At 46.1% G+C, this 12,839-nt stretch overlaps 1 protein-coding gene across 1 annotated transcript in view; it reads right to left on the bottom strand.

The window, feature by feature from the left end:
* Nucleotides 1-592: 592 nt before the first annotated feature.
* The window catches only part of LOC135568764 (ras-related protein Rab-26-like), a 111,730-nt gene continuing 99,483 nt past the window's right edge, over nt 593-12,839 (bottom strand). The window contains exons 5-8 of the mRNA XM_065015471.1: nt 9,410-9,475; nt 8,207-8,263; nt 3,767-3,843; nt 593-2,425 (exon numbers count right to left, since the gene is read on the bottom strand). Coding sequence (XP_064871543.1) covers nt 2,326-2,425; nt 3,767-3,843; nt 8,207-8,263; nt 9,410-9,475 — 300 coding nt within the window. The 3' untranslated portion in view covers nt 593-2,325. The remainder of the gene's footprint in view (nt 2,426-3,766; nt 3,844-8,206; nt 8,264-9,409; nt 9,476-12,839) is intronic.

A 12,839-nucleotide genomic window follows, 5' to 3' on the forward strand; every position in this document is an offset into this window, starting at 1 on the left:
TCAGACAGTCATAGACAGGTTAACAAGGTGGTCAGACAGTCATAGGGTTAACAGGGTGGTCAGGATTAGTCATACAGTCAGGGTTAACATGGTCAGACAGTCATAGGATTAACATGGTCAGAGAGTCATAGGGTTAACAGGGTCAGACAGTCATGGGGTTTACAGGGTCAGACAGTCATGGAGTTAACAGGGTCAGACAGTCATGGGGTTAACAGGGTCAGACAGTCAAGGCCAGACAGTCATAGGGTTAACATGGTCAGGCAGTCATAGGGTTAACATGGTCAGAGAGTCATAGGGTTAACAGGGTCAGACAGTCATGGGGTTTACAGGGTCAGACAGTCATGGAGTTAACAGGGTTCATGGGGTTAACACAGACAGTGGCAGACAGTCATGGAGGGTCAGGAGTCAGGGTTAACATGGTCAGACAGTCCAGACAGTCATAGGGTTAACATGGTCAGACAGTCATAGGGTTAACAGGGTCAGACTCATGGGGTTAACAGGGTCAGACAGTCAGAGAGGAAATGGCCAGACAGTCATAGAACATGGCCAGACAGTCATAGAGGCCAGACAGTCATGTCAGGGTTAACATGGTCCGACAGTCATAGGATTAACAGGGTCAGACAGTCATAGGGTTAACAGTGTCAGACAGTCATAGGGTTAACAGGGTCAGACAGTCATGGGGTTAACAGGGTCAGACAGTCAGGGTTAACAGGGTCAGACAGTCAGGGTTAACAGGGTCAGACAGTCATGGGGTTAACAGGGTCAGAGTCATAGGATTAACAGGGTCAGACAGTCATAGGGTTAACAGTGTCAGACAGTCATAGGGTTAACAGGGTCAGACAGTCATAGGGTTAACAGTGTCAGACAGTCATAGGGTTAACAGGGTCAGACAGTCATAAGGTTAACATGGTCAGACAGTCAGGGTTAACATGGTCAGACAGTCATAGGGTTAACAGTGTCAGACAGTCATAAGGTTAACATGGTCAGACTAGGTTACACGGTCAGACAGTCATAGGGTTAACATGGTCAGACAGTCATAGGGTTAACATGGTCAGACAGTCATAGGGTTAACAGTGTCAGACAGTCATAAGGTTAACATGGTCAGACTAGGTTACACGGTCAGACAGTCATAGGGTTAACATGGTCAGACTAGGTTAACATGGTCAGATAGTAATAGGGTTAACAGTGTCAGACAGCACTGATGGGGTAAGAGTCATGGCTGGATATAGAAGTACATTCACAGATGCAGAAGGAGGTGGAGCAGTGGGTCCCAGAAAACAGGAGGAATGAAGAGAGAAAGGAGAGGAAAATAGAAAGGTGAGGAGAGATGGGAGAGAGGTGAAGAGAGGAGAAGAGAGAAAGGAGAGGAATAGAGAAAGGTGAGGAGAGGAGAGATGTGAGAGGTGAAGAGAGGAGAGAAAGGAGAGGAATAGAGAAAGGTGAGGAGAGGAGAGATGGGAGAGAGGTGAAGAGAGGAGAAGAGAGAAAGGAGAGGAATAGAGAAAGGTGAGAGGAGAGATGGGAGAGAGGTGAAGAGAGGAGAGAAAGGAGAGGAATAGAGAGAGGTGAGAGGAGAGATGGGAGAGAGGTGAAGAGAGGAGAAGAGAGAAAGGAGAGGAATAGAGAAAGGTGAGGAGAGGAGAGATGTGAGAGGTGAAGAGAGGAGAGAAAGGAGAGGAATAGAGAAAGGTGAGGAGGGGAGAGATGGGAGAGAGGTGAAGAGAGGAGAAGAGAGAAAGGAGAGGAATAGAGAAAGGTGAGAGGAGAGATGGGAGAGAGGTGAAGAGAGGAGAGAAAGGAGAGGAATAGAGAAAGGTGAGGAGGGGAGAGATGGGAGAGAGGTGAAGAGAGGAGAAGAGAGAAAGGAGAGGAATAGAGAAAGGTGAGAGGAGAGATGGGAGAGAGGTGAAGAGAGGAGAGAAGAGAAAGGAGAGGAATAGAGAAAGGTGAGGAGAGGAGAGATGGGAGAGAGGTGAAGAGAGGAGAGAAGAGGAATGAGAGGAATAGAGAAAGGTGAGGAGAGATGGGAGAGAGGTGGAGAGAAAGGAGAGGAAAAGAGGGAGGTGAGGAGAGGAGTGAGACGCCTCACAGATAACCTTAGAATATGGACATAATGGATCATTTCAGAGAGCATAGAGGACAAAGGAAAGACAAACTGGGTGGTTAGTGACGTAGGTATATCTCACACATGATCGGCTCTCTATCTCACAGGCTGAGGCCACAGGTAGTCATATAACATCACCTTGTATGAGTGTAACACATCTGACGTGGAGAAGGACACGAGCTAGCACGCGCACACGTACGCACACACACACACCCAGTGTTCTAACATGCACATCCAGCACTCTTCATCTCCTTGTTGACGTAGTCCTGAAGCTTAAACTTGGGCTCGTTGGGCTCCTTCTTAGACCTGTGCTTCAGCTCTCTGAGAGAGAAAGGAAGAGGTCAGAAGGGAGGAGGAAAAGAGACAAAGAGATGGAATGGAGTGAGAAGTCGAGTAGGAGGAAGTGGAACAGTGTAAATGAATAGAGAGAGAGAGAGCCAGGGTCTAGGGAGTGAAGACTAGAGGCCAGGGTCTAGGAACTGAAGGCTAGAGCCAGGGTCTAGGGGCTGAAGGCTAGAGGCCAGGGTCTAGGGACTGAAGGCTATAGGTCATGGTGTAGGGGCTGAAGGCTAGAGGCCAGGGACTGAAGACTAGAAGCCAGGTTCTAGGGGCTGAAGGCTAGAGGCTAGGGTCTAGTGGCTTAAGGCTAGAGGCCAGGGTCTAAAGGCTAAAGACCCAGGGACTAGAGGCTAAAGGCTAGAGGCCAGCATCTAGGGACTGAAGGCTAGAGGCCAGAGTCTAGGGACTGAAGGCTAGAGGCCAGGGTCTAGGGACTGAAGGCTAGAGGTCATGGTGTAGGGGCTGAAGCCTAGAGGCCAGGGACTGAAGGCTAGAGACTAGGGTCTAGTGGCTTAAGGCTAGAGTCCAGGGTCTGAAGGCTAAAGACCAGGGACTAGAGGCTAAAGGCTAGAGTCCAGGGTCTGAAGGCTAAAGGCCAGGGACTAGAGGCTAGAGGGCAGGGACAAGGGCCTAAAGTCCAGGGACTAAAGACTGGAAGCCAGGGACAAGGGGCTAAACGCTAGAGGCTAAAGGCTAGAGGCCAGGGTCTAGGGACTGAAGGCTAGAGGCCAGGGTCTACGGACTGAAGGCTAGAAGGTAATGGTGTAGGGGCTGAAGGCTAGAGGCTAGAGGCCAGGGACAAGGGGCTAAAGGCTAGAGGCCAGGGACAAGGGGATAAAGACTAGAGGCTAAAGGTCATGGTGTAGGGGCTGAAAGCTAGAGGCTAGGGTCTTGTGGCTAGAGGCCAGGGTCTGAAGGCTAAAGGCTAGAGGGCAGGGACAAGGGCCTAAAGGCCAGGGACTAAAGGCTAGAAGCCAGGGGCAAGGGGCTAAACGCTAGAGGCTAAAGGCTAGAGACCCGGGGACAAGGGGCTAAAGGCTAGAGACAAGGGGCTAAAGGCTAGAGGCCAGGGACAAGGGGCTAAAGGCTAGAGACAAGGGGCTAAAGGCTAGAGGCCAGGGACAAGGGGCTAAAGGCTAGAGGCCAGGGACAATGGGCTAAAGGCTAGAGGCCAGGGACAAGGACGCTAGAGACCAGGGACAAGGGGATAAAGGCTAGAGGCCAGGGACAAGGGGCTAAAGGCTAGAGGCCAGGGACTAAACAATAGAGGAGAGGGGCTAGGGCTTGTTTCTGGACTGGACCCCTGTGTAGTTTCATACTCACTTGGCCACAGCAGTGAAGGATAACTCCACATTGAGGCCAGACTTTGCACTGGTCTCCATGTATGGAACCCCAAACTCCTGCAGGGAAACAGACAGGCAGGGTATCTTGAGTTGAACACGCCACATTCACATTGTCTTGAGTGTCTTTGTAGCTAGTCTAGAGCACCAGATATCCTCCCTGATAGCCTGGGGACAAGGTTACTTTGCTGCTAATGGTAACAGTATTAGAGACCATTGTTGCCCCCTGGCTGGCCAGGCAGTAACAAATGATGTGTGTGTTTTAGGCACAGCAGCTAATGACAAAGAATATTGAGCATAAACCCATATTAACATTCACCATCAGCACCCAGAAGACACAACAACACAGAGACCCACAGGGAAATAATACAGACACTACAACACATCTGTCCTGGGGTGACTATAGTACTGCTGGGAGTGCACCTTCAGAACCATTCCAATGAGCAGATTGGAATACTAGCTATGTGACAAAGAATTCCTCAGGCTGGGTGTGCGTGGGAGATTTGTCTCAGCATCCAGCACCATAGTAATGACTAGGCTAATGTGTTCCTCTCTCCAGGTTTATGCTATCAGCACTAGAGGTATGCACCAGACTGGGTTTAAATACTATTTGAAGTCTATTAAATACTTTGAGCGTTTGCTTTAGCCTGTCTGGAGAGTAGGATGCACAGGGTTTGGAATTTTGAGACTTTCTTATTGGTTCCATTGCGAAAGCAAGTTCAATCAAGCCCATCTAAACTATTTGACATGATTTCAAATAGTAGCTGAACCCAGGTCTGCAAGGCACTTTGATATTTGTATTGTAGCCGTGTTCCACAGTGGTAGTCAGGGGGAATGAGAAAGTGTATTCACATTTCCTGCAACGTTCAAAGTCCTATTTGCACCAGTATCTGTATTCATCTGAGAGTGCATTGCTGTGAAATTGAGTTAAACTAAATATTCCTCACTATTGTATTGTATGCATGTGTTTATAGAGAAAATACAAACATATGAAAAATGAGACTAGATGTCCATCCTATAGAAGCATTAAAAAGTCTGTAGATAATATCAAGATCGCAGGCCGTGGTGCAAAGATCCTTGGTGCAAAGATACTGTACACAGACAGACTACATTCAGGTTCTATGGTACAGTAATATCTCATAAACCTGGCCTTTCTTCTTGATATTTATCTTTGATTTTTGAAGACGGTGCATTTTCCTCCCAACAGTGAAAATCAATATGAATTAGATCAATGGACTGAGTCCAATAAAAGACAGAGAGAGTGAGAGAGTGAGAGAGTGAGAGAGAGAGAGAGAGAGAGAGTGAGAGTGAGAGAGAGTGAGACAGAGAGTGAGAGAGAGAGTGAGAGAGAGTGCTTTAGCAACGTATACATATGTTTTCCATGCCAATAAAGCTGCTAGAATTGAATTGAGAGAAAGAGAGAGAGAGAGACAGAGTGAGAGCGAGACAGACAGAGAGAGAGCAAGAAAGAGAGAAACAGAGAGATATATATACAGAGAGAGAGAGCGAGAGTGAGAGATACCGAGAGAGAGAAAAAGAGAGAGAAAGAAAAAGAGAGGAGAGATACAGAGAAAGGGAGATACAGAGAGAGAGATACAGAGAGAGATAGAGAGAGAAAAAGACACACAGACAAAGAGAGATGCAGATATATATATATATATATATATATATATATATATATATATATATATAAAGAGACAGATACAGTCGAAAGTTTACATACACTTAGGTTGGAGTCATTAAAACTCGTTTTTCAACCACTCCACAAATTTCTTGTTAACAAACTATAGTTTGTGCATGACACAAGTAATCTTTCCAACAATTGTTTACAGACAGATTATTTCACTTATAATTCACTGCATCACAATTCCAGTGGGTCAGAAGTTTACATACACTAAGTTGACCATGCCTTTAAACAGCTTGGAAAATTCCAGAAAATGATGTCATGGCTTTAGAAGCTTCTGTCAGGCTAATTGACATCATTTGAGTCAATTGGAGGTGTACTTGTGGATGTATTTCAAGAACTACCTTCAAACTCAGTGCCGCTTTGCTTGAGATCATGGGAAAATCAAAAGAAATCAGCCAAGATCTCAGAAAAAAAATTGTAGACCTCCACAAGTCTGGTTCAAACGCCTGAAGGTACCACGTTCATCTGTACAAACAATAGTACGCAAGTATAAACACCATGGGACCACGCAGCCGTCATACCGCTCAGGAAGGCGACGCGTTCTGTCTCCTAGAGATGAACATACTTTGGTGCGAAAAGTGCAAATCAATCCCAGAACAACAGCAAAGGACCTTGTGAAGATGCTGGAGGAAACAGGTACAAAAGTATCTATATCCACAGTTAACGTCTTTGGGACAGGGGGCAGTATTTTCACGTCCAGATGAAATGCGTGTCCAAAGTAAACGGCCTGCTACTCAGACCCAGAAACTAAGATATGCATATTATTAGATTTGGATAGAAAACACTCTGAAGTTTCTAAAACTGTTTGAATCATGTCTGTGAGTACAACATAACTTATTTGGCAGGCAAAACCCTGAGGACAAACGTTCAGATTTTTCTTTTTTGAGGTCACTCTCTTTTCAAGTTTTCATTGGGAATCCAGATTTCTAATGGACTTCCCTGCAGTTCCTACCGCTTCCACTGGATATCAACAATCTTTAGAAATTGGTTGAGGTTTTTCCTTTGAGAAATGAAGTAACACTGTTCAGAATGAGGGAAGTGTACTCTTTGATAGAGGCGCGTGACCTGAAAAGCTCGCTCCACTTTGTTTTCCTCCGGTATTGAACACAGATCATCCCGTCTTCAATTTTATTGATTATTTACGTTAAAAAACACCTAAAGTTGTATTAGGAAAGTAGTTTGACATGTTTGGACAAAGCTTATAGGTAACTTATGAGACATTTTGTAGTCAGGTTGCACGACTTGGAACCAGTGTTTCTCTGGATCAAATGCGCCAAATAAATTGACATTTTGGATATATATCGATGGAATTAATCGAACAAAAGGACCATTTGTGATGTTTATGAGACATATTGGAGTGCCAACAGAAGAAGCTCGTAAGGCGTGAATTCTATCTTTATTTCTGCGTTTTGTGTCGCGCCTGCAGGGTTGAAATATGCTTTTCTGTCTTTGTTTACTGCTATCCTCAGATAATAGCATCGCTCGCCGAAAAGCCTTTTTGAAATCTGACACGTTGGCTGGATTCACTACAAGTGTAGCTTTAATCTGGTATCTTGAATGTGTGATTTCATGAAAGTTAAGATGTTATAGTAATTTATTTGAATTTGGTGCTCTGCATTTTCACTGGATGTTGGCCAGTTGGGACGCTACTGTCCCGCATATCCGAGAGAGTTTAAACGAGGAAGAAGCTACTGCTCCAAAACCACCATTAAAAAAAGTCAAACTACAGTTTGCAACTGCAAACTAGGACAAAGATCGTATTTTTGGGAGAAATGTCCTCTGGTCTGATGAAACAAAAATAGAACTCAATGCCTATAATGACCATCGGAAAAAGGGAGAGGTTTGTTAAGCCGAAGAACACCATCCCAACCGTGAAGCACGTGGGTGGCAGCATCATGTTGTGGGGGTGCTTTGCAGCAGGAGGGACTGGTGCACTTCACAAAATTGATGGCATCATGACGAAAGAAAATTATGTGGATATATTGAAGCAACATCTCAGGACATCAGTCAGGAAGTTAAAGCTCAGTTGCAAATGGGTCTTCCAAATGGACAATGACCCCAAGCATACTTCCAAAGTTGTGTCAAAATGGCTTAAGAACAACAAAGTCAAGGTATTGGAGTGGCCGTCATAAAGCCCCTGACCTCAATCCTATAGAACATTTGTGGGCAGAACTGAAAACGTGTGTGCGAGCAAGGAGGCCTACAAACCTGACGCATTTACACCAGATCTGTCAGGAGGAATGGGCCAAAAATGACCCAACTTATTGTGGGAAGCTTGTGGAAGGCTACCCGGAACATTTGACCAAAGTTAAACAATTTAAAGGCAATGCTACCAAATACTAATTGAGTGTATGTAAACTTCTGACGCACTGGGAATGTGATGAAAGAAATAAAATACTGAAATAAATCACTCTCTCTACTATTATTCTGACATTTCCCATTCTTAAAATAAAGTGGTGATCCGAACTGACCTAAGACAGGAAATTTTCACTAGGATTAAATGTCAGGAACTGTGAAAAACTGAGTTTAAATGTATTTAGCTAAGGTGTGTGTAAACTTCTGACTTCAACTGTAGATACACAGAGGGAGAGATACACAGAGAGAGAGAGATACACAGAGAGAGATAGATACAGAGAAAGAGAGAGGGAGACAGTTAATTGACCGTGGTGTCGTTCACTGTTCGAGTCAATCTGCATCTTCCTCAGTATTAACTCATTTCTTTAAAGTGACACTCACCTTGGCCAGCCTCTCTCCATCCTCTCTCTTCACCACCCTCTGCTGTGTGGCATCAGCCTGGGGAGAGATCAGAAAAAGAAAAGCAAGAGAGAGAGAGACCAAAAGAAAGACAGAAAGAGAGAGATGAGAAAGGTAGAGATTCTCTGATACCACCATACCACCACCATGCATGACTAGCCTCAGTCTCACTATCACCAATGCAGGGGCTTGTCTTAAAAATCCCCTTGTTCCAGGAGGGTTACGTAATGGAAAACAACACATTCCGTACAGAATATGGGATCAGACCTACAATTCTTGAGTCTAGATTATGTGTGAGCATTCTAATGAGGGGATGATTCCCGGTGTGTGGGGACTGTTTAGATTAGACTAAACTTCTGGACCAAGCATCTGTTCCCTGTTCTAGCAGTATGTGGATGGGACTTATTTATATTAGCAGTGATTTGTTACATCCCTCCTGCATATGTGCTGATCTGGTGTTGTGTCTGTGTTGTTATCTGGCAGCAGATGTGTCAGGGTTAGAAGCAATTCCAGTAGACTAGAGATAAATTTATTGTTCCAATGGACATAATTTTGAATCAGGAAGTAGACACTGAAGTACTCATAGAACATATACAAGTGAATCCGGACGCCGGCTTACTAAGTAGGCTCAGATTGATGCTCAATGTTAAAACCAGAATGATTGTAACCTGCCTACATGTCGTTTTAAAGTACAATAGACCAACACAGCTACTGTATTAGGTCAAAGCTGTGTGTTGGAAAACCTTGTTAGAGCATGGGTGGAGTAGGCATTGTGGTGCTCATGTGAATTTCCTTTCTTTTTGAGCTTCAGAAAAATGTGTATTCTCACTTAAAAGGTAGATTTAGTGTTACACTATGAGGATATACTGTGAATAGATCCTCCAAGTCCTGGGCTACGTTTATACTGTACAGTTTATTTGGTTTCTCTGTCTATTGTTTATGGTTGTTGTGTCTGTCTGTTTTCTTTGTGTCTGCCTGTCTGTCTGTCTGTTGTGTCTGTGTTGTGTCTGTCTGTCTGTTTTCTTTGTGTCTGCCTGTCTGTTGTGTCTGTGTTGTGTCTGTCTGTCTGTTTTCTTTGTGTCTGCCTGTCTGCCTGTCTGTTGTGTCTGTGTTGTGTCTGTGCTGCCGTCTGATGTGGCTGCAGGTATGTCCGTCTGGGTTCAGGCCTAACCCAGGAAACCTCACCTTGTTTCCCAGCAGCATCAGGACCACATCCTGCTGGGCGTAATCATGGATCTCAGTCAGCCAGGCCTGGGGTGGAGATGACAACAAGAGGAGAGACATGATAAGGAAACACTCAGGATACAGAGAGAGCGAGAGGAGAATAACTCAGGATACAGAGAGAGAGAGGAGAGACACTCAGGATACAGAGAGAGAGAGGAGAGACACTCAGGATACAGAGAGAGAGAGGAGAGACACTCAGGATACAGAGAGAGAGAGGAGAGACACTCAGGATACAGAGAGGAGAGACACTCAGGATACAGAGAGAGAGAGAGGAGAGACACTCAGGATACAGAGAGAGAGAGGAGAGACACTCGGGATACAGAGACAGAGAGGAGAGACACTCAGGATACAGAGAGAGAGAGGAGAGGAGAGACACTCAGGAAACAGAGAGAGAGGAGAGACACTCAGGATAAAGAGACAGAGAGGAGAGACACTCAGGATACAGAGAGAGAGGAGAGACACTCAGGATACACAGAGAGAGAGGAGAGACACTCAGGATACAGAGAGAGAGGAGAGACACTCAGGATACAGAGAGAGAGAGAGAGAGAGAGAGAGAGAGAGAGAGAGGAGAGACACTCAGGATACACAGAGAGAGAGAAGAGACACTCAGGATACAGAGAGAGAGAGAGGAGAGACACTCAGGATACAGAGAGAGAGAGGAGAGACACTCGGGATACAGAGACAGAGAGGAGAGACACTCAGGATACAGAGAGAGAGAGGAGAGACACTCAGGATACAGAGACAGAGAGGAGAGACACTCAGGATACAGAGACAGAGAGGAGAGACACTCAGGATACAGAGAGAGAGAGGAGAGACACTCAGGATACAGAGAGAGAGAGGAGAGACACTCAAGATACAGAGAGAGAGGAGAGACACTCGGGATATAGAGAGAGAGAGAGAGAGGAGAGACACTCAGGATACACAGAGAGAGAGAAGAGACACTCAGGATACACAGAGAGAGAGAGAGGAGAGACACTCAGGATACAGAGAGAGAGAGGAGAGACACTCGGGATACAGAGACAGAGAGGAGAGACACTCAGGATACAGAGAGAGAGAGGAGAGGAGAGACACTCAGGAAACAGAGAGAGAGGAGAGACACTCAGGATAAAGAGACAGAGAGGAGAGACACTCAGGATACAGAGAGAGAGGAGAGACACTCAGGATACAGAGAGAGAGGAGAGACACTCAGGATACAGAGAGAGAGAGGAGAGACACTCAGGATACAGAGAGAGAGGAGAGACACTCAGGATACACAGAGAGAGAGGAGAGGAGAGACACTCAGGATACAGAGAGAGAGAGGAGAGACACTCAGGATACAGAGAGAGAGGAGAGACACTCAGGATACACAGAGAGAGAGGAGAGGAGAGACACTCAGGATACAGAGAGAGAGAGAGAGGAGAGGAGAGACACTCAGGATACAGCGAGAGAGGAGAGACACTCAGGATAAAGAGACAGAGAGGAGAGACACTCAGGATAAAGAGACAGAGAGGAGAGACACTCATGATACAGAGACAGAGAGGAGAGACACTCAGGATACAGAGAGAGAGAGGAGAGACACTCAGGATACAGAGAGAGAGAGGAGAGACACTCAGGATACAGAGAGAGAGAGAGAGAGAGAGAGAGAGAGAGAGAGACACTCAGGATACAGAGAGAGAGAGAGAGAGAGAGAGGAGAGACACTCAGGATACAGAGAGAGAGAGGAGAGACACTCAGGATAAAGAGACAGAGAGGAGAGACACTCAGGATAAAGAGACAGAGAGGAGAGACACTCAGGATAAAGAGACAGAGAGGAGAGACACTCATGATACAGAGACAGAGAGGAGAGACACTCAGGATACAGAGAGAGAGGAGAGACACTCAGGATACAGAGAGAGAGAGAGAGAGAGAGGAGAGACACTCAGGATACAGAGAGAGAGGAGAGACACTCAGCATACAGAGAGAGAGAGGAGAGACACTCAGGATACAGAGACAGAGGAGAGACACTCAGGATACAGAGAGAGAGAGAGGAGAGACAGAGGGAGCGAGAGACAGAGGGAGACTATTGGGCAGAATGAGTACAGTCCAAACAGCATCAGCAGTAATAAACCCCTGTAGAGACAAGGCCTGGACAAGGCATAAGGGAAATAATAAAAAGCTTTATTACACACCAGCCCATATAATCACCGTCACCTGGCAACCCAATGCCTCATCATCACAACAACAACAGTAACCCTTCTGACCACTGAGCAGCAAGAAGGCCAGGCCATATATCCATGCCATCGTTAATAGGTTTTTAAATCGACTGGGGCATAGATCCACCCCTTGCCAACATAATATCCCTCATCTCAGCTGTACTCTGTGCAGAGCACCACTATAATGATGCTTAATTGCTCCATCCCAGTGAAAAAGTCCACATTGGCTTTCTGACTGCACCGTAATCAATCCTCCTTTCTGTTAGAACATGGAGACCAGAGTCTGATTCTCCAAGTTGGGACTCTTCTAATTACATCTGGAGATGACCTGGTGGGTGTAACGATTTAACCCCTCGGTCACATGGAGATGACCTGGTGGGTGTAACGATTTAACCCCTCAGTCACATGGAGATGACCTGGTGGGTTTAACGATTTAACCCCTCGGTCACATGGAGATGACCTGGTGTGTGTAACGATTTAACCCCTCGGTCACATGGAGATGACCTGGTGGGTGTAACGATTTAACCCCTCGGTCACATGGAGATGACCTGGTGGGTGTAACGATTTAACCCCTCGGTCACATGGAGATGACCAGGTGGGTGTAACGATTTAACCCCTCTGTCACATGGAGATGACCAGGTGGGTGTAACGATTTAACCCCTCGGTCACATGGAGATGACCTGGTGGGTGTAACGATTGAACCCCTCAGTCACATGGAGATGACCTGGTGGGTGTAACGATTTAACCCCTCGGTCACATGGAGATGACCTGGTGGGTGTAACGATTTAACCCCTCAGTCACATGGAGATGACCAGGTGGGTGTAACGATTTAACCCCTCAGTCACATGGAGATGACCTGGTGGGTGTAACGATTTAACCCCTCAGTCACATGGAGATGACCAGGTGGGTGTAACGATTTAACCCCTCGGTCACATGGAGATGACCTGGTGGGTGTAACGATTTAACCCCTCGGTCACATGGAGATGACCTGGTGGGTGTAACGATTGAACCCCTCAGTCACATGGAGATGACCTGGTGGGTGTAACGATTTAACCCCTCAGTCACATGGAGATGACCTGGTGGGTGTAACGATTTAACCCCTCAGTCACATGGAGATGACCTGGTGGGTGTAACGATTTAACCCCTCGGTCACATGGAGATGACCTGGTGGGTGTAACGATTTAACCCCTCAGTCACATGGAGATGACCTGGTGGGTGTA

This window comes from Oncorhynchus nerka, unplaced genomic scaffold (genome assembly GCF_034236695.1).
Source record: "Oncorhynchus nerka isolate Pitt River unplaced genomic scaffold, Oner_Uvic_2.0 unplaced_scaffold_1408, whole genome shotgun sequence".
Lineage (NCBI taxonomy): Eukaryota > Metazoa > Chordata > Actinopteri > Salmoniformes > Salmonidae > Oncorhynchus > Oncorhynchus nerka.